A 20,551-nucleotide genomic window follows, 5' to 3' on the forward strand; every position below is an offset into this window, starting at 1 on the left:
CCACTTCTACATCAAGTTGTCACTATTCTTCCCCCTCACTTAATTCAAAATCAATAATATTCTATTCACCCCTCTAACCTACCAACACCCCATCCCTCTCTCCCCACACCAAATTCAAGTTAACATACTTTTCTCTTCCTACACAATTCAAGGTGGCAATCTTCTTTCCCCACTCAGTTAAAGCACACCTTCTCAGTTACTTGAAACACTACTGAGACCAATGTAGTTTGGCTGGTCAGTCAAGTTCTCCTCACTGCTTTCAACCAACCAGTCCCAAAAACAGGAATAACTCTCAATTCCAGCAAGCAACACTATTCTGTAGATCAAGTTCAGGCTGCAACACTGAGGTCTGCACTCTATTGCTCAGTCCCCAAGCTGCAAATTTCAAAATTTCTGGAATAACATGGTTACTTAATAGGCCTATTCTGTCCTCTGTGGTATGAGCATAGCTGTCCGGACTACCTCAAAAAGCCAGGCCGTTTCCCATTATGTTGCTTCTTTAAAATCATTACATTTGCATTTGTTTTACTAAATGCAAAGGACAACTTTAAATGTTCAGGGCTGTTATCATTTAGGAGAGTACTTTGGATCATTAACTGAACAGGGCAAAAACTAGTTTGTACAGATGTTAATTTGCAAAATCAATTTGCATTTTTCTAATTAAAGTGGTAATAAATTCAGTGTAAAAGGTAATATCAGGGAAAGAGGGGAGCAAGAGGTCAGACAAGAAAACAAACTAGTTGACGTTTCGAGTCAACTAGTTTTTTTCTTCTCCACCGATGCTGCCAGACCTGCTGAGTTTTTCCAGGTAATTCTGTTTTTGTTTTGGACTTCCAGCATCTGCAGTTTTTTGTTTTTAAGAAAACAAACTACTTGGGTGCTTAAAGGAATGATACAATAAGACATTTAAATGACCTTGCCTATAAGAATCGTTCAAAAGGTATTCTCATATCAAGTTCAAACTTTAAATTTTAAAAGCTATCCACATAGTAGTTTTCCAGAGGCATCACCTCCTCAGTTGAAAAATAAAAGCCTAAAGAGCAGGGGGAGAAGGGGGTACTCGGGTGCCAAGGCTTTCCAACAAAATGTTGCTAAGATGTGGCCATAACTGATAAGACAGGTAACACCCATGAGTTTAAATAAAATTAGAATATATAAAGTCTAAAGAATATTATTTAATAAATACCACAGGTCAAGCTACTTAAAAAAAACATAAAACACAAGTATATTCCTTGCCTAGATTACACAGTCTGTGACCAAAATGAACTATAATTAGATGCCAACCCCTTTGAAAAACTTTCCTGTCCAATGGCATTTTTTATGAAATGTACTGAAAACTTTTATGCATATACAAGAATAGTTCATCATTTATAAACTTAAGGTAGGCAAGGAAAGTATACAGATTTCCATTCACTTACCCGGACTGGATCCCTTTTCCAATGGTCGGGCAATACATAAGATACTGAAACTTTCTTCTTTCTCAGTGTAGAAAGTTTCTTCAAAAAGGATTCTAATGGCACATGGCGAGCTAAAACCAATACCCAGGCTAACTAGGTTTCCTCTGATAGTTACTTCCTGGAATTGCAAATTGTTTACAGTGAGGGAGGGAAAAAAGAGATGTTCAAACAGTGAATGAAAACTTCCTAAGTTATCTACAGTATTCATATGGACCATCAGAACTTATTCATCATATCAACAACAACTTAAATTTATATAGCACCTTTAACATAATGAAACATCCAAGGCGCTATTAGGTCAGATGACCAATGCTTGGTCAAAGGTTTACAGGAGTGTTTTAAAATGGAAAGCAAGGTAGGTTGCTGGAGAGGTATAGGGAGGGTATTCCAGAGCTTGGAGCCTGTGCAACTGAAGACACGGCCACCAATGGTTGAGCAATTAAAATTGGGGATACACAAGAGGCCAGGATTAGAGGAGCGCAGATATCTCAGGCTGTTGTGGGGCTGGAGAAGATTTTAAAAACAGGGAGGAGTGAGGCCATGGAGGGTTTGAAAACAAGGATGAGAAATTTAAAATCAAGACATTGCTGTTGTTGACCACCACATCTTCTTTTCAATAGTCTGAATCAACACTTCAAATCAAGGGAATTTTTTTTCCATCATTCTTCAGTAAAATTAATATTGGTGTATCTTCTGTTATTTCTCTTGTATGCAAGAAGTAACGACATTGCAAAAATAAAAATCACATATTCTGGATGAAATTATTTAAAGTAAACACAACAGGACAGAAAAAGGAGTACAGCACATTAAAAAGAACCACTTGCCTTTCCATTTAATGTTCGGTAACTACTACTAGCATCATCCATAGGCTGCAAGATGTACGACTCAAAGTGGGCAGCAGCAAGGCTCCCTTGTGACAAACTGCCTTTGCATGGCACCAACACCTAAATCAATATGAAAGTAATGTTATTGTATTTGGAAAGAAAGCCTTAACAACTAAAACTAGAAAAGAGAACACTTATAGGACAAATATATAGAGAACCTAGGCTATGAAGCATTTAAAAAGCCTTCAGCTTTTCTTCAAAATGCATACTGTCTGAATTGTCTGTATTATGTACAATATCTTAAATGGTCTTGTATATTATACACACACTATATTTCCAACAACTAAATTATTTTCTAATGCATCATGTTATTCCCACACAGGAATAATATTAAATGTAATTGAAAACGAAATAAATCATCTTGTATTAATTCCTTCAAGTTCCCAATTTGTGTTTCCAAGGTTCTATCCAATTGAAGCAGCTGGAAAAATCCTTAAATTCTGTATGTCTCTTCGACCCGCAACTGGATCCCTGACTACTGCTGTATTTTAAATTCTCATCATGGGTGTTTAAAGCCATATTGTTAACTTTTGCAGTTTGCTATTAACAAAATTCAGACTTGTCCACAGATCAAAGTAGCCTAAGAAGCCATTTCTCTCCTACCATCCAACCCAACCAACAGGGTCAGGAGGATTTAGATTGCTGTTTAACAACCAAGAGCAAGAGTGGTGCAAGCTCCTCCCATTTGCTGATCAATCAATTGCAATCCTACAACTGGCCACAGACCTCATTTGACATATCCGAGGCATCCAGTTCCTCTTTCAGGTGGTGCCCTGCACACCTAGAATTCACCAACTGTCACCTTCCAGGGTAGATCCAGTATTCATCTTCCCAAGTTTGATTTAACACCCAGAAATGGATACAAGAAATTGGATTTCTCACCAATCTCGGCTTCCAGCTGTGGTTTGTTCTCTTGCAAGAGATAATAAGGCCAACATAAACTTTAACACATGTGCCACAAACTCGGAACACACTGGCAGACTTCATGGTACGAATCCTGAACTACAGTCATGCCTTGTAACTACAATGTAATGTCTTCCAAATTATTTACAAATATTTTCTAGTCAAAGTATAGTAAAATACGACAGCATAAATCTATTTAATACTAATATGCTTTACTTAACATCTTCATACAAGATTTGTCATTACTGATGTTCCAGTGTGGTAGTGTTTTAAGTCTTTTGCCTTCATAGACAATTGTGTATCTCATGGAGCCTCACAGACCTGATATAAAGTTTAAAATCAATGTTAGCATTACTTTGTAAATATCTCATGTTGTTGATACTAAAATATCTTGGTATTTTGACAATTTATCCGCCAATGAGGTAAAGATGCTTCAAGCACTCCTTTATAAATCTCAAAGCCTCCAATGTTCAAATGGCACACAAATCATATAAATGCAAAAACTACCTGACCCACAGTGCCAAGCAACTGGTTGTTGAGGCTCCAGGACCACATGTGATGCATCCATCATAATTTGGATAGCTGTTCTGCAGTGAATTCTCATTTTAGAAATTACTCTTTTTACACAATCCAGCTGTATTTTGAGAAGATCCCATTACAATAATTTAAAACTTGTACACCAGAATTTCCAGATGTGTCCCTATGTCCATATCCAGCCCCTGGATTCTGAGTCTTGTACAGATAACTCAATCCTATTCATGCTTGTATACTTTTTTTAAAAACTGCCCGGTATCAAATTATATGATACAGGAATGCAATAATAAAGTTCTAAAGTGATAGTGTGTCTTTCACATGCCCTTGTGCAAACTTCTCCAAGCTTTTTGAAGGCAGGCTGCAAGACTTTAATGAAATGAGGTCAGATATAAATTAAGATATTTTATTTGATATATGGCAAGCTAATGTACACAGTAGTAATGAATGTAATCATAATCTCACATTGATTTAACTAACCACAGTTCCCTTCTCAAGAATAATAATAATAAAAATGGACAATCGCTATCAGCAAGGTGTCTTAGCTTTTTCCTGGTCAGTCTTCTGTAAAAAAAAGTTTCCCCATGCTAAACCAGGCTTTCTTCCCAAACCTAGCTGGTTGATTGTACATCTGTCTCCTGGTCTTTTCCACATTCTCAGTCCATGGAAAGCCTGTTTCTTTGAATTTTTCGTTGTTCAGGTGATTTGCTAGGCCTGTCAGCATAACTGGCTACCCATCCTCCGCACTTGGAGTGTGGGAAAATATCTCCTAAAATTCTCAAAGTAAATAAAAGGCCATTCTGTCTACTGGAATGATTCAATTAACCCTTACTGTTTTAGTTTTAAGTAGCCAGTGAAACATGACATCCCAGAAACTGGCTTGTCTAGCTTTAATACACATGTTCAAAGCCTACAGTCCATGATTTCTTCCTAAATCTGTGCAAATTTGCTGTTTTCAATAACACTTAAATATAATATACTAATACATAAACTAATCTCCAATTCCTTTCATTAAAGAAAGATTAAAAAAACAAAAATGTGACCCCTCACAAAAAATTTCAAAAAATAAGAATGCTAACAAGTTTTAATTCTCAAAAAATTAGAAGGAAACAGAATAATCAGAATATTAGATTATATACACAAACCTCATAGGTTAGATTTGTCATTCATAGTTAATATAAAGAAAAGTTATTCCCACATGGCAAACATCAATCAGGTCATTTTGATGACATACCAAGTAAAGGCAAGAAATCCCCTCATGACAAAAGAGAAAAAAAAAGTCAGTGACGTTCAGCCATTTCTACATTTCCATGCAAAGGTTTGAAGGGCAGCAAGCACAGCCAGAGAGCAGCATGCTACTTGGCCTGCTTGTCCAAGGGTGAGAATTGGAGGAAGGTAGGGGAGGGAAGGGAAAACAAAATCAATTTTATTACAAGAAAGTAGTGAATCTCCTGATCCTGAAGGGTCCAGCTCTGTCATGTCTCAAAGCAACTTAAATGCAACAGTGGTTGGCCCATTGCTGTAATGCAACAAATTGACTGAAATAAATGATGGGGCATAACTATTACATTCATTACTTATACACAAAGATGCAGGGCTCAAATATTTGTTCACTTTGGCAGGAAGAATAGAAAAGCAGATTGTTATTTAAATAGAGAGGGACTGCGGAAGATGCGGTACAGAGAGATCCGAGTGTCCTTGTAATGAAATCAGAACAAATTAGCATGCAAGTACAGCAAGTAATTAGGAAGGCAGGTGGAATATTGGCCTTTAGTACAAGGGGGATGGAGTATAAAATTAGGGAAGTCTTGCTACAACTGTACAGAGCATTGGCGAGATGGCACCTGGATTACTGTGTACAGTTTTGGTCTCCTTACTAAATGAAGGATATAATGGCATTGGAAGTAGTTCAGAGAAGGTTCACTGGGCTGATTCCTGGGATGAAGGGATTGTCTTCTGAGGAAAGGTTGAACAGGTGGGGCTATATTTATTGGAGTTTAGAAGAACAAGTGGTGATCATATTGAAACATAAGATTCTGAGGGAGCATGACAAGGATGCTGAAAGGATATTTCTTTTCATGCGGGAATCTAGAGATCACTGTTTAAACCTAAGACAGAGATGAAGAGGAATTTCTTCTCTCAGAGGATCATTAGTCTTTGGAATTCTCTTCACAGACAGCAGTGGAGGTTGATCATTGAATATATTCAAGGCTGAATTAGATAGATTTTTGATTGACAGGGGAGTCAAGGGTTATGGGGAATAGGCAAGAAAGTGCTGTTAAGGCCACAATCAAATCAGTCAACATCTTATTGCATGGTGCAGCAGACTCAATGGGTTGAGTGGCATACTTCTGCTCCTATTTCTTAATATATTCAACATAATATTTATCCATTTCAGGAAGTTTGCTCAAAAAAGTAATTCTGTTCTTCCATTTCTAAAGCCTCTTGTATAACTATATCTTTCTTGGCCATCTCCCAACATTAAATTTATGATTTTTGCCACTACATCAGAGCCATTTATAAATCATACATGAGGGAAATATGTATTTTTTCCATATCTGATCCATACACTAGCCATCTAGCCAACTGAACTAACCAGCCCACCAGATAATCCTATATATGATTAAAACAATCGAAGACTGGGAGGAGATGTAGAGGAGGGCAACCTGGATGATACGAAATTTTACAGCTAAGCATTCTAGGGGTGTGTTCCAGTAATGTGTGTTTTGGTTGGAGAAACACGGAAAGCAGGGACGCGACTGTAGTTTTTAAACATGATGAGGGGATTATTTATTATCCAGTTTGGCAAATTATTTATAGTGGATGAAGGTGGTAAAAATGAAAATCATGTTTGTAAAATACAAAGGCCAGGATTTTTCAGTCGGCATACAGGGGTGGGCCTGACACTCCGGTGCATAAAATGACATGCGATGACATCAGGCATGCATCCCAACATCATTGCGCTGTCTTGTGATGTTTCGTTTGGCGGGCACACGCCAGAGTTGGCTGTGCACCCACCAATAATTGATGGGCCTATTAAGGCCATTAACAAAGTAATTAACGTAACATTTACACCACCCGTTCAAACTTACGGTTGGCGGGCAGGCAGAAAGGCCAAGCAGCCTTTACGATTTTGGATAAGGTTTCCTAAAGCTTTTACTACTTGAATAAAAAGTTTATATGAAAAATAAAAACATGTCCCATCTCATGTGACAGTCACACAAGGGGACATGTTTCATTAAATTTTTAATGTTTGTAAAAATATTTTTGAAAACCACTTCAATCTCCCTGAGGCAGCTCCATGCCTCAGGGACCCGAAAGAGTGCTGGCCCTGACTCTCCCTCTTACCCCTGCCCGCACAGTTAGCGCTGTGTGCAACCACTTGTGTAGTACACTGGGCGGGCCTTAATTGGCCTGCCCACGTAAAACAGCGGTGCGACTCCACAACTACCCCTGCCAAGCCAGCCCAACACGGGAAAAATTCAGGCCATACATGGTGCAGAAGAATGAAATGCTTAACACTTTGCCTTACTGGAACAAACTGTTGAGAGAAGAGGCGAGTACAGAATTGTTCTGGCCCTTTAAAAAGAACCAGTCAACTTCCTCAAAAGAGGTGATATTTCCAGTAATATTGGCTATGTTTTAGTCAGCTGAGTTTGTATAAATAAATGGGCGACAGCTAACTCTTTCAGATTCGTTGTTTGCCGAAGAAGCCAGAATAGTTTCTCCTGGATTGGTTGCAGGTTTCATAATTCTTTTCTTGCCTGCCCCAGGAGGGCATATTCCCAAGGGGGGCGGGGGGCAGCAGGGACAGTGGCAAGCAGTAGAGGAATGGGCAGTGCCAGCTTGAAGGGCCTGATAGTTTTTCTCTCACCCTTCCTTATACATGTTATTTGCACATTGCAGCCTATGTTTAAATCCAGCTCAGATTAATGGAATTAAAGGCCTTGGTATTTACAGGTAGGCAGGGAGGGTGCAGAGGAATGCTATAGTCTGGTGAAAACTAGGCAGTCAGGATACAGAATTCCTGAATTTGACCACATTGACAGGCCTACCAGCTGGAAAAATCAGCTGCAGGAGGCCACAGGCTTGGGGATAGTCCCCTGTAATCATGAACATGAGGCAGGTAAGAGATTATGATTGGAGGGAAGTTCGATCACAGGTATGGCACAAAGAGGGGATTGGAGGTCAATCACAGGGCAAGTTGGAAGAGCAGTACTACTCTTTCTGGTCCATAAGAGTGACAAAAAGCACTTAGCTTCTTGGGGAAGGGTCCCAGCAATTGGGAGAGACGAGGATATAAGATGTCAGGGTTTGGTACAGGGATTTTTCATCATGGGAGAAGCATTCCTGCTCCTCCTGGCCCTCAAGGAATGCTGCAAAAGGAACTTACCTCCTTTAGCTAACAGCTCCTACCTCCCTCTTACTTCCAGAAGTCCCAAACACTGGGAACCCCACCTAATAACTGTCAAATTTACATCAGGCTCCCAGTTGCACTTTGGGAGGTTGATTTAAATATTTTAATGAAGTTTGCCACCTCTCAACAGTAGTCACATGCACCACACAAAACCCACCCTGGGTGCACACAAGGCAGCTTGGGGACACATTCCTCATTTTTAAATTTCTAACCTCCTACCCCATTGCAGGATGGATTAATATTGAAGTTAAAAGCTCTAACAGCTACGCAAGGATGAAAACATATATTTGTGCAGTAACAACCTGGTTCTTATTGCAGAAGAGACCAAGGAATCAAACTGTCAACTAATTCACACCAACTGACATTAAGTCGGCAGTGTGGAGCAAAGATGTCAAAAACATGAGTGGGAAATTGGAAATTCACATTGGTGCAGCAAGGCCAAGTTAAAGCACAGACCAGGGAGCTTTTTATATTTAACAGTGTTTGATAATAGCACTAGGTGACAAAATTGGAAACATTCTAATCCTAACATAGAAAATCCCTCATCTGGAGTACAAATAAACAAAACAAAATGCAAATTACTTCAAGCCTCTTTACAAAAATACTAATTTGATACTCACAATCCCATGCAGTTCTGCTACACGACTGGACATATCAGGCTTCTGTTTCTGAAGTGCTAAATAGAAAGGGTTTCTCGAAATATCTTCATCATACATAGCCATGGACAGCCAAACACTTTCTGTTCTAAATTTCAACTGTGCAAGAAATATTTAAATAAAATGTTCATGAATACATTAAATATAAGGCATGACAGTAATACAACAGTTATCAATGCTGTAGCACTAAAAGAATAAAGGTATTCCAGATTGGGAGAATTATAGATAAGAGGAAAAACAAGTTTTTTTTAGAAAACTTTAAAATATTGTTACAGAACAAACAGCAAAAAATCTCTCAACAAACATGCAGTTTGCTACTGCTGGCTCCTCACTTTCCTATGAGCTTGCAACACTCAGTCAAATGAAAAGCTTCTGAATAGATAGCAGCTCAGCAAAAACATTGTCTTCCAAACTATATGCTGCTGAAAGCATACTGATTTGCATTTCTGCTGCAATTTTCAAAAAAGCATTCTAAATCAGACAAGAGTTGACCTTTTAATTAGCCAACAACAGAAAATCCCATTGCCATGACAAAGACTTTTGAGCAGGAAAGGGAGGCAAAGAGAATGGTTGTGCACTGATTAAGAACACTTTGGGGTATTTCATAAGTGCAGTACAATATTTGGCTAATCAGGATACTGCATTTCTAAAAGTATTGGGAAGTATTGTTAATGCATTCTATGCAACATAAACTGTAGCCTCAAAGGGATTAAAATGTTTCATCTGTATTTTTCTTTATATAGCCTGTAAGAATTTGTACAATCAGGACATTTATCAAACTCTCAACTGCTGCAGTGAACTGCATAAAATTATTTGGAGTTAAACTCATGGATGATGATGGTTTTGTAGTCAGAGTGAATGCAAGGGTTAAAAGTTTTTTTTAAGGAACAACTACAACAGTTTTTAAAGCGTGGGAGGAGGGAAGTGTGTGGAAATAATGACTGAGGAGAGAGGGCAGTTGATGTTGATAAGCATTGGTCAAGGAGGGGTATTTGAGGTTTGAGGTGCTGATTCAGGAGGGGATCAATGGAACAGCTGGTATGTTTCATGGGAAAAATAGCCTGGTAAGAGCTGGGTGGAGATATAACAGCATAAGCTATATAGAGTGTAGCAAGTTCAGAATTAGGGTGGAGAATGGTCAGAAACTCTACCATTCTCCTGAGTCTGCTTTCAGTGTCCTCAACCCCACAAGAACCCTCATTTATCTCCTAAACCTTATATCCCTCATCAGCACTAAAAACACCTTCACAGGCTTAAATCTGAGGGCTGCATATCTGTAAATATGAATGCCTTAGGTTCATGACCATTCTGGCTGTCCACTACCAGGTCTGGCCTAATCACTTTAAAAAAAAAATCTGCTCTTGCTCCCTACCAATGAAATCATTTTACTAATCCAGGATTAGTTGAGAGGGCGCAAGAAATCTCAAAGGCCCTTTCTGCATTACAAACTGCCTCCATCAATCTAATTCCCGAGTTGCCATGGGCTTATGCACTTCTTTGTCACCAAAGTTGAGGCTGTCCATTCAGCTACTGACAGCAATTTGAATTGATATGCCAAGAGCCAAAAAAAAAGGCTGGTTTTGGAATCTCATGAAAAAAAAATGACCAGGTACAATAAATACCCAAGAGCACTAGGATATTTCAAACAACTACCATATCACTTTATAAGGGAAAGCTCCTCCTCTTCTCCCCCACCTCACTTTCGATTTTAGGTATATCAGAAACAAGTGGTGGCATAATGCATCCTTAAGATAAGTTTATCATTTGACAAATCCAGGTACCCAATAAATGCAAAGCATCAGTGAACAAAGAGGATCACCACTTGTGCAGTGCAACTTGGATGTAAATAAACATTTTCTATTTTAAATCTAAAACAATTATTTAAATGCTTCACAGTCAATTAATTATTTTTGAAGTGCAGTTAATTTTGTCATAATACTATGTGACAGCAAATGTGCACACAGCAAAATCCCCACATAGGCGATAAAATAAACCAACAGATAAATCTGCTTGCCTAGTGATGAGGAATAAATATCAGCCAGAAAACTGCTCTTCCAAGTACTGCCATGGGATATGAATATACGAAATAGGAGCAGAAGTAGGCCCTCGGGCCTGCTCCGCCATTCAGTAAGATCATGGCTGATCGTTTGTTTCAAATTCCACATTGCCATCTGCACCCAATAACCTTAGATTCTTGGCAGGCAAAAGAATCAATCTACCTCCGCCTTAAAAATATTCAATGACCCCCACCTCCACCGCTTCTGAGTCAGAGTTCCAAAGCCGCACAACCCTCAGAGAACATAATTTCTCTTGAGACCATTCAGGATCTTATATACTTCAATCAAGTCCACTCTTCGAAACTACAGTGGAAACAAGCACATTATGTCCAACCTTTCCTCATAAGACAACCAACTCATTCCAGGTATCAATCTAGTAAACCTCCTCTGAACCACCTTCAACACATTTACATCCTTGGATCTTTCACATCCACTTGAGGGGCCATGTAGGACATCATTTTAGCCCATTGATTGACACCTCATCCACAAGCATTCATTTAGTCCTCCACCATTGATGTACAGTGGCACCAGTGAGTACCATCTACAAGATGCACTGCAGGAACTCACCAAGCCGCCTTAGACAGCACCTTCCAAACTCACAACCACTACCATCAGACCAGGCAGTAAACACATGGGAATACCTCGAGCTGCAAGTTCCCTTCCAAGCCACTCACCATCCTGACTTGGAAATATAACACCATTGCTTTACTGTCACTGGGTCAAAATCCTGGAACTCCCTACCTAACAGCACTGTGGATGTACTTACACCTCATGGACTGCAGTGGTTCAAGAAGGCAGCTCACCACCACCTTCTCAAGGGCAATTAGGGATAGGCAATAAATGCTGGCCTAGCCGGTGATGCCCACATCCCATTAGAAAATTCAAAAAAGTTGGCACCTCTAATAATGCAGCACTGCTTCAGCGTCGGCCAAGGTTATAAGCTGAAGCCTCTTAAGTGGGTCTTGAACCCACGACCTTCTGACATTACTACTACTGAGCCAAAGATGACACCTTACAAACAATTCAGATCAGAGAAAAGATTTTCTACAGCCTGCATTAGTTGTGTCATTTTCTATTACTTACCGACAATACTTTTTAAAAATAATTTGAAAATATGCTTACGTGTTCTGCTCTCAACAGAATCAGCAGCTTCCGTTTTTCATATCGGTCTTACTCCACTATAACTGGAAACTCCCCTCACGAGTTTCCAAATCAAACGAGGTTTGCTACGCTTAATAACTTGGCAGTCAATATAATTTACTAATAATTTGGCCACTAAAACCGTATTATTTATCCGAATTGGACACTTAATCTTCTCAGTTAAAGTTTGAACTATATCACACACATATGAAATGAAGATTTCCCCAGGACACAAGCTGACGTCACGTTCTACACACTTTCCTCTTTAACTAAAATATATATAAACCCTGGTGATGCCGCCACCATAAATATACGAAACGTAGGCAGGCCTCGCAGAGAGAATCCTATTTAGCCAGCGCAAAGCCTGACCGGGATTGTTGGCCCACCAACTTGAACACATCTGCGACTCTTCTGGTGTCCTAACATGAAACAGAGCCAAACAAGACACTCACCAAACGGCCATATACTGGGTCATTTCAGCCCCTACTTGGTGTTTAACTTTTTAGCACAGCTCTCTTTGCGTGTCTTACTGACAGCGGAAACAATGTTGCCATTCGTGTCATTGACAAACCTGCTGACCAATCATATCCCCACACTACCTTCCACAGTTGGCCTCTCAGCCAATCGGCGCTGCCCTGAGGCAGGGCTCTGACCAACAGATGAAGCAGAATGAAAACATTTGGAAATAGGTTTCACTTCCTGGTTTAGAGAGCACGTGATGTATTAAGAGGCTCTGTATTTGGTATTTAGTCTGCAAGCAGACTGCGAACCGTTGAAGCTATGCAGTGACTCGCTCAAGAATAGCGATTTCTATTTAGATTTGTGTACCATATTTTTATGCTTTTACATGAGGTGATATGGTTAAAACAAAGTTTTGCAATCACTGTTGTATGCTCAGGTACAGTAATTTAGAAAGTTGATGCGAAATGGAAAGAAGGCAAGAAAGAAAGCAATAAAGCCAGATGTGAAATATGAATGAATGGTTGGCTGTGGTAAAGTTATTGGATCAAGTTGGATAATTGTGGAGTCCCTTTGAGTTTTGACTTCGTATTTCTCTTTAGGGCTTTTACGACACTAAATCTACCCGCGACAACAGTCTATAACAAGCGTATCTGAAGGGATCGCAGTTGAGTACAGTACTGAAATGGTGAAGGACGAATGTAAGACGCTCTTGGATGCCCTGAACAAAGTGTCTGCTTGCTATCGACATTTGGTTATCTGTGTTGGTGGGACATCAGACTCTCAAAATTTACGCGAAGAACTGAAGAAAACCAGGCAAAAAGCGCAGGTGTTGGCAAGTGCCAACAAAAACAAGCTAACAACAATTTTAAAGGACAAAACTATCAGCAAGGATGATCGAGCTGAATTCGAACGGCTGTGGGTATTATTTTCTACATGTATGGAGATCTTGGAGATCGACATGAGAAGAGCTCTGGATCTGGGTCAGGAGTTTCCATTGAATGTTCCCACAAAACATCTCATCCAGACTGGGATGATTGGGAGAACATCTGCTGTGGCTGCTCGTGCCATAAGTGTTCAGAATATGAAGTATGAAGAGGGCAACGACATAGACACTATCGATCTGAACGAATTGGAACAAGATATCAGTGAAGTCGGGGAAATGATATTCGAGATGGAGATGAAGGTGAACGTACTTCAGTGGACAGTGGAAGCGAAACAAGAACCTGGTACTGAGCTAAAGTCAACCGTCAGTGCCGGCGCTTCATCACTTGGCATGATATCCGTACACGGTGATGGCAACAAAAAGCTGTGCGACACCAATAAGGTCTTTGCTGGAGCAATGTTCAGTGCTGTGTTAATATTTGCCATTGTTCTGGCTGTGTGTATTGTGAAGTTTGCTTAACACCTCAATGTTCACATCCAGTTTAATTCTGCCCAAGCAAATAATTTGGGGAATTTGTTTTTTAAAATGTGGGACCCATAGCTTAATCTAGTTTACTTTTTATGAATTGAACAGCATTTTTCTAAAGGCAATTATGTAAACTGCTGGTCCATGTTTACATAGCAGTATATTTTGTTTTGGGAAAACAATTATAGCCCCATCGGTGTTATATATTTATCTATCTAGTCCTTTCTGCAGCGAGGAACATTTTATTTGCAGGTGAAGCAGCGTTGAATGCAGTGTTTGTGTATCTTGCTCCTATTTGTGCCTCTGAGTGATACAACAAAATCATTCCAGTATGTCAACTGAAGTGTATTCATATAGAAAGCAATGTTTTAAGTGTTAATGCCAGTATTTTGTAGTAAACTGCATATTTTTACTATGCACAGATGGAGCTGAAATGTACTGTACAGTATTTATAGTAAATGTCAACTTTGATAGCCAATTGAAATGTTAGATCTTATTAAATTTTCTTTTCCACTGACAGATAGTGAATTACTTTTGGTCATTTCTCAGATATGTTTGTTCTAGATACAGCATGGGGAGTTGCAAGAAGTCAGAAGCACTCTCTACTGGCTTTGACCATTCTTCTCTTTTTTTGGAAAAATATACTTTATTCATAAAATATCTGAAAGAACATTACAAAACATATCAAAACGGCCATCACAAAAAGTGCAATCATATTCAACTTTTCCACATAGATCATGAGTTGCTTCAATACAAACAATGAATATTATAGACATCCGGTATTCAAGTTATCAACATAGATCATGTTGCACTCTGAGGTGCTTCAATACAATTATGATACATTTAGTATTCACTACATATATTCATTGTGCGTCATACAGCCCGAGGAGTCTATACAATTCCCAGCCCCTCGGTGCACTATGGCAGAAAAGTCTTAGATATCAACCTTTCCTTTACTGCACTTTGCGGCAGCTGCCCCAAACTTTTGTGCATCCCTCAGCACATAGTCCTGGATCTTGGAATGTGCCAGTCTGCAACACTGGTTTGGGGACAACTCTTTGCACTGGAAGACCAACAAGTTTCGGCCAAACTAAAGAGCATCTTTCACCGAGTTGATGATCCTCCAGCTGCAGTTAATGTTTGTCTAGATGTGCATTCCTGGGATCAGCCCATAGAGCACAGAGTCCTGTGTCACAGCACTGCTTGGGATAAACCTCGACAAAAACCACTGCATCTCTCTCCAGATCTCCTTTGCTTGGCACATTCTACAAGGGGGTGAAGAACAGTCTCTTCCCCAGCACAGACACCTTGATGGCAACGTGCAGAGGGGGTGAGACTCATGGCGTGTAAGAAAGATCTGAGGGGGAGGGCCTTTCTCACCATCAGCCAAGCTACATTTTGGTGCTTGTTGGGAAGTTCTGGTGATGAGGCATTCTGCCAAATGACTTTGGCAGTCTGCCGGGGCAACCATCCGACAGGATCCACCATCTCCTTTTCCTGCAGGGCCTCTACGATGTTACATGCCAACCACTGCCTGATGGACTTTTTTTATTCATTCATGAGATGTGGGCTTCCCTGGCTGGGCCAGCATTTATTGCCGATCTCTAGTTGTCCTTGAGAAGGTGGTGGTGAACTGGCTTCTTGAACGGCAGTAGTCCATGTGGTGTAGGTACACCCACAGTGCTGTTAGGGAGGGCGTTCCAGGATTTAGACCAAGCGACAGTGAAGGAACGGTGATATATTTCCAAGTCAGGATGGTGTGTGACTTGGAGGGGAACTTCCAGGTGGTGGTGTTCCCATCTATCTGCTGCCCTTGTCCTTCTAGATGATAGTGGTTGTGGATTCGGAAGATGTTGTCGAAGGAGCTCTGGTGAATTCCTGCAGTGCATCTTGTAGGTAATACACACTGCTGCCACTGTGCATTGGTGGTGGAGGGAGCGAATGTTTGTGGGTGTGGTACCAATCAAGCAGGCTGCTTTGTTCTGGGCAGCGTCAAGCTTCTTGAGCGTTGTGGGAGCTGCACTCATCCAGGCAAGTGGGGAGTATTCCATCTCACTCCTGACTTGTGCCTTGTGGACAGGCTTTGGGGAATGACGAGGTGGGTTACTCGTCGCGTGATTCCTAGCCTCTGACCTGCTCTTGTAGCCACAGTTTTTATATGGCTAGTCCAGTTCAGTTTCTGGTCAATGGTAACCCCCAGGCTATTGTTAGTGGGGGATCAGCGATGATAATGCCATTGAACTTCAAGGGGCGATGGTTGGATTGTCTCTTGCTGGAGATGGTCATTGCCTGACACTTGTGTGGTGCGAATGTTACTTGCCACTTGTCAGCCCAAACCTGGATATTGTCCAGGTCTTGCTGCATTTGGAAATAGACTGCTGCAGTATCTAAGGAGTTGCGAATGGTGCTGAACATCAAGCAATCATCAATAAATATCCCCGCTTCTGACCTTATGATGGAAGGAAGGTCATTGATGTAGCAGCTGAAGTTGGTTGGGCTGAGGACACTACCCTGAGGAACTCCTGCAATGATGTCCTGAAGCTGAGATGACTGACCTCCAACAACCACAACCATCTTCCTTTGTGCTATGTATGACTTTAACCAGTGGAGAGCTTTCCCCCTGATTCCCATTGACTCCAGTTTTGCTCGGGCTCCTTGATGCCACACTCTGTCAAATGCGGCCTTGATGTCAAGGACAGTCATTCTCACCTCACCTTGGGAGTTCACCTCTTTTGTCCATCTTTGAACAAAGGAGCTGAGTTGCTCTAGTGGAACCCAAACTGAGCGCCAGCATTGCTAAGCGAGTGCCGCTTGATAGCACCCTTCCATTAATTTACTGATGATGGAGAGTGGACTGATGGGGTGGTAATTGGCCAGGTTGGATTTGTCCTGCTTTTTGTGTAAAGGACATACCTGTGCAATTTTCAACATAGCCGGATAGATGCCTGTGTTGTAACTGTACTGGAACAGCTCGGGTAGGGGTGCAGCAAGTTCTGGAGCACAAGTCTTCAGTACTATTGCTGGAATATTGTCAGGGCCAATTGTCTTTGCACAATCCAGTGCCTTCAGCTGTTTCTTGATATCACGTGGAGTGAATTGAATTGGCTGAAGACTGGCATTCGTGATGCTGAGGACCTCCGGAGGAGACCAAGATGGATCATCCACTCAACACTTCTGGCTGAAGATTGTAGCAATGATTCAGCCTTATCTTTTGCACTGATGTGCTGGGCTCCTCCACCATTGCGGATGGGTATATTTGGGGATCCGTCTCCTCCAGTGAGTTGTTTAATTGTCCATCATCATTCACAAATGGATGTTGCAGGACTGGAGAGTCATGATCTAGATTTGTTGGATCTGATTCATTGGTTGTGGGATCACTTAGCCCTGTCTACAACCTGCTGCTTATGCTGTTTGACATGTAAGTAGTCCTGTGTTATCGCATCACCAGGTTGACACCTCATTTTTAGGTTTGCCCGGTGCTGCTCCTGGCATGCCCTCCTGCACGCTTCATGAACCAGGGTTGATCCCCTGGCTTGATGGTAATGGTAGAGTGGGGTATGTGCCGGGCCATGATGTCACAGATTGTGTTCGAGTACAACTCTGCTGCTGCTTATGGCCCACAGAGCCTCATGGATGCCCAGTCTTGAGTTGCTAGATCTGTTGAAAATCTAACCCATTTAGCACAGTGCTAGTGCCACACAACGCGATGGAGGGTATCCTCAGTGTGAAGGCGGGACTTCGTCTCCACAAGGACCACACAGTGGTCACTCCTACTGATACTGTCATGGACAGATGCATCTGCGGCAGGCAGATTGGTGAGGATGAGGTCAAGTGCATTTTTCCCTTTTGTTGGTTCCCTCACCACCTGCCGCAGACCCAGTCTAGCAGCTATGCCATTTAGGACTCGGCCAGCTCAGTCAGTAGTGATGCTACTGAGCCAATGTTAGACATTGAAATCCCGCACCCAGAGTGCATCCTGTGCCCTTGCCACCCTCAGTACTTCCTCCAAGTGGTGCTCAACATGGGGAAGCACTGATTCATCCACTGAGGGAAGGCAATAGGTGGTAATCAGCAGGAGGTTTCCTTGCCCATGTTTGACCTGATGCCATGAGACTTTATGGGCTCCGGGGTCGATGTTCAGAATTCCCAGGGCAAGTCCCTCCGGACTGTGTACCACTGTGCCACCACCTCTGCTGGGTCTGTCCTGCCGGTGAGACAGGACGTACCTAGGGATGGTGATGGTGATGTCTGGGACATTATCTGTAAGGTATGATTCCGATGATGACTATGTTAGGCTCTTGCTTGTCTAGTTGGTGAGACAGCTCTCCCAATTTTGGCACTAGCCCCCCTATGTTGGCAAGGGGGACTTTGCAGGGTCGACAGGGCTAAGATTGCCATTGTTGTTTCTGGTGCCGAGGTCGATGTCTGGTTTCATTCCTTTTTTGTGACTTTGTAGTGGTGTGTTACAACTGAGTAGCTTGTTAGGCCATTTCAGAGGGCATGTAAGAGTCAACCACATTGCTGTGGGTCTGGAGTCACATGTAGGTCAGACCAGTTGAGGACAACAGATTTCCTTCATTAAAGGCCATTAGTGAACCAGATGGGTTTTTCGACAATGGTTTCATGTTCATTGTTGGACTTTTAATTCCAGATTTTTTTATTGAATTCAAATTCCACTATCTGCTGTGGCGGGATTCAAACCTGGATCCACAGAGCATTACCCTGGGCCTCTGGATTACTAGTCCAGGGACAGTAGCTCTATGCCTCTATGCCATCGCCTCCCCTTGTGGTCAAAGTTTTTCTATGCATAAATTTCTCCACAAGGAAAAGGTGGTGTGGCATGGTCCAACTACTTGGAACATTCCGTGGCAGCATGGCCAGACCCATTCTTCGTAACACCGGGGACAGGTAGAACCTCAGCACATAATGACACTTGGTGTTTGCGTACTGAGGGTCTATGCACAGCTTGATACAGTCACATATAAAAATGCCCATCAGGATGGGGCGACGTTGGGCATGTCTTTTCCCCCTTTATCTAGAGGCTTGTACATTGTGTCCCTGCAAACATGATCCATTTTTGACCTCCAGGTAAAGCGAAAGATGGCTCATGTGATTGCCACCGGGCAGGGGTGAGGAATGGGCCAGACCTGCACCATGTACAGCAACACCAAGAGTGCCTCACACCTGATGACCAGGTTCTTACCCGCAATGGAGTGAGAGCGTCGCTCCCACGTCAGGTTTCTTATCACCATAACCACTCACTCCTTCTAGTTTCTAACGCATGCCCTGGTCCCTCCAAGCCATATCCCCAGCACCCTCAGGCTGTCTGACCTGATGGTGAAGGGGACAAAGGATCGGTCAGCCCATGGCTTTGCTCTTGCCATGATTTACCTTGGCTCCTGAGGCCAGTGCCTGAAGGCTCCGTTGATGCTCTATTCCCCTTCAAAGCTTTTGACACGGCCAACCACTCCATCCTTCTTAGATACTTCTTTATTCAGCTAACTGGGATTACCATCTCTTGGTTTCATTCTTAGCTATTCAATCCTAACCAGAGAATCTCCTGAGACGGTTTCTTTTCCTGCCCCATACCACTTATTCTGGTGTCCCTGGAGGACCTATCCTTGCACCCCTCTTATTCATCATCTACATGCAACTGCTTGGCAACATCATCCAAAGACTTGTCAGGTTCCACACGTGTATTGGCCACAGCCAGCTCTACGTCTTCATCACCTCTCTTGGTCCCTCCCTCCTTCTGTAACCTCTTCCAGGCCTGCAGCCTGCCAAGAGCTCTGTATTCCTCTAACTTTGTCCTCCTGTACATTCTCCACTCTACCATTTATAACCTTGTTCTCAGCCATCTCGGGCCCAAGCCTTGGAATTCCTTCCCTAATCTTCTCCATTTTGTACCTCTTTCCCTTACTTTAAAATCACTATTGAAGCTTAGCTCTTTGAACGCCTCTGAATATCTCTTTCTTTGGCTGAGTGCTATTTTTGTCTATTTAGGCTTCCGTGTTGTTTTCTGGGTTGTTTTCCTACGGTAAAGCGGTTAAATAAATGCAAATTTATGTTATTAACATTTCACGTGTGCCTGCCCATAAATACAGCCGAGCAGCTTGAATGTCTGCAGATCAATGTTCATTACGTAAAAGCCAGCCTTGCTAAAGCCTGAGATTAAAACCTGACAAAAGTCCTCAATACGATTAAAAGCTGACATTTCACTACAGAACGGTGCGGCTAAAATGCATATCGCACAAGCAGCATTGATTCGGTATCCTTGGAAAGCGCATTTTTGCAAAACCTACAAATCCCATTCTAATTTGAGAATTAGCACGGCTGGACCATTATGGTTCGAGTACACTTAACAATTTGGTCAAGCACGTTATGTTTAATTCAGGATATTTAAGAGGACACTCCCAGTCACCTTCACCACTGCTCTTCCTCCAGTGTAAGTTATACCTGGAAGAGCAAACATACTTTTCACTTCCAGCTGTAGGAGTGCGAGTAAATAATTAATTGATCTTGCTATTAACCCACATAGTACACGGGATTCGACTGAATCAGATTTATTTTTATAATTCCACAAAATTTTATTACAAGAAATTTAAATCACAAGTTATGATGCCATGCGGTTATGAA

The 20,551-nt window shown here is 41.7% G+C and overlaps 2 protein-coding genes across 2 annotated transcripts in view; one reads left to right on the plus strand and one right to left on the minus strand.

The window, feature by feature from the left end:
- The window catches only part of ankrd27 (ankyrin repeat domain 27 (VPS9 domain)), a 98,627-nt gene extending 85,980 nt beyond the window's left edge, over nucleotides 1-12,647 (minus strand). The window contains exons 1-4 of the mRNA XM_041192033.1: nucleotides 12,498-12,647; nucleotides 8,813-8,947; nucleotides 2,282-2,401; nucleotides 1,419-1,575 (exon numbers count right to left, since the gene is read on the minus strand). Coding sequence (XP_041047967.1) covers nucleotides 1,419-1,575; nucleotides 2,282-2,401; nucleotides 8,813-8,914 — 379 coding nt within the window. The 5' untranslated portion in view covers nucleotides 8,915-8,947; nucleotides 12,498-12,647. The remainder of the gene's footprint in view (nucleotides 1-1,418; nucleotides 1,576-2,281; nucleotides 2,402-8,812; nucleotides 8,948-12,497) is intronic.
- A 118-nt stretch (nucleotides 12,648-12,765) lies between these two features.
- LOC121280268 (regulator of G-protein signaling 9-binding protein) lies at nucleotides 12,766-14,432 on the plus strand. The gene is made up of 2 exons (XM_041192083.1): nucleotides 12,766-12,943; nucleotides 13,107-14,432. The coding sequence occupies exon 2, from the start codon at nucleotides 13,190-13,192 to the stop codon at nucleotides 13,907-13,909; it is 720 nt and encodes a 239-aa protein (XP_041048017.1). The 5' UTR covers nucleotides 12,766-12,943; nucleotides 13,107-13,189; the 3' UTR covers nucleotides 13,910-14,432.
- The last annotated feature ends 6,119 nt before the right edge of the window (nucleotides 14,433-20,551 follow it).

The sequence above is a fragment of the Carcharodon carcharias genome, chromosome 7, assembly GCF_017639515.1.
Source record: "Carcharodon carcharias isolate sCarCar2 chromosome 7, sCarCar2.pri, whole genome shotgun sequence".
In the NCBI taxonomy this organism is placed as follows: domain Eukaryota; kingdom Metazoa; phylum Chordata; class Chondrichthyes; order Lamniformes; family Lamnidae; genus Carcharodon; species Carcharodon carcharias.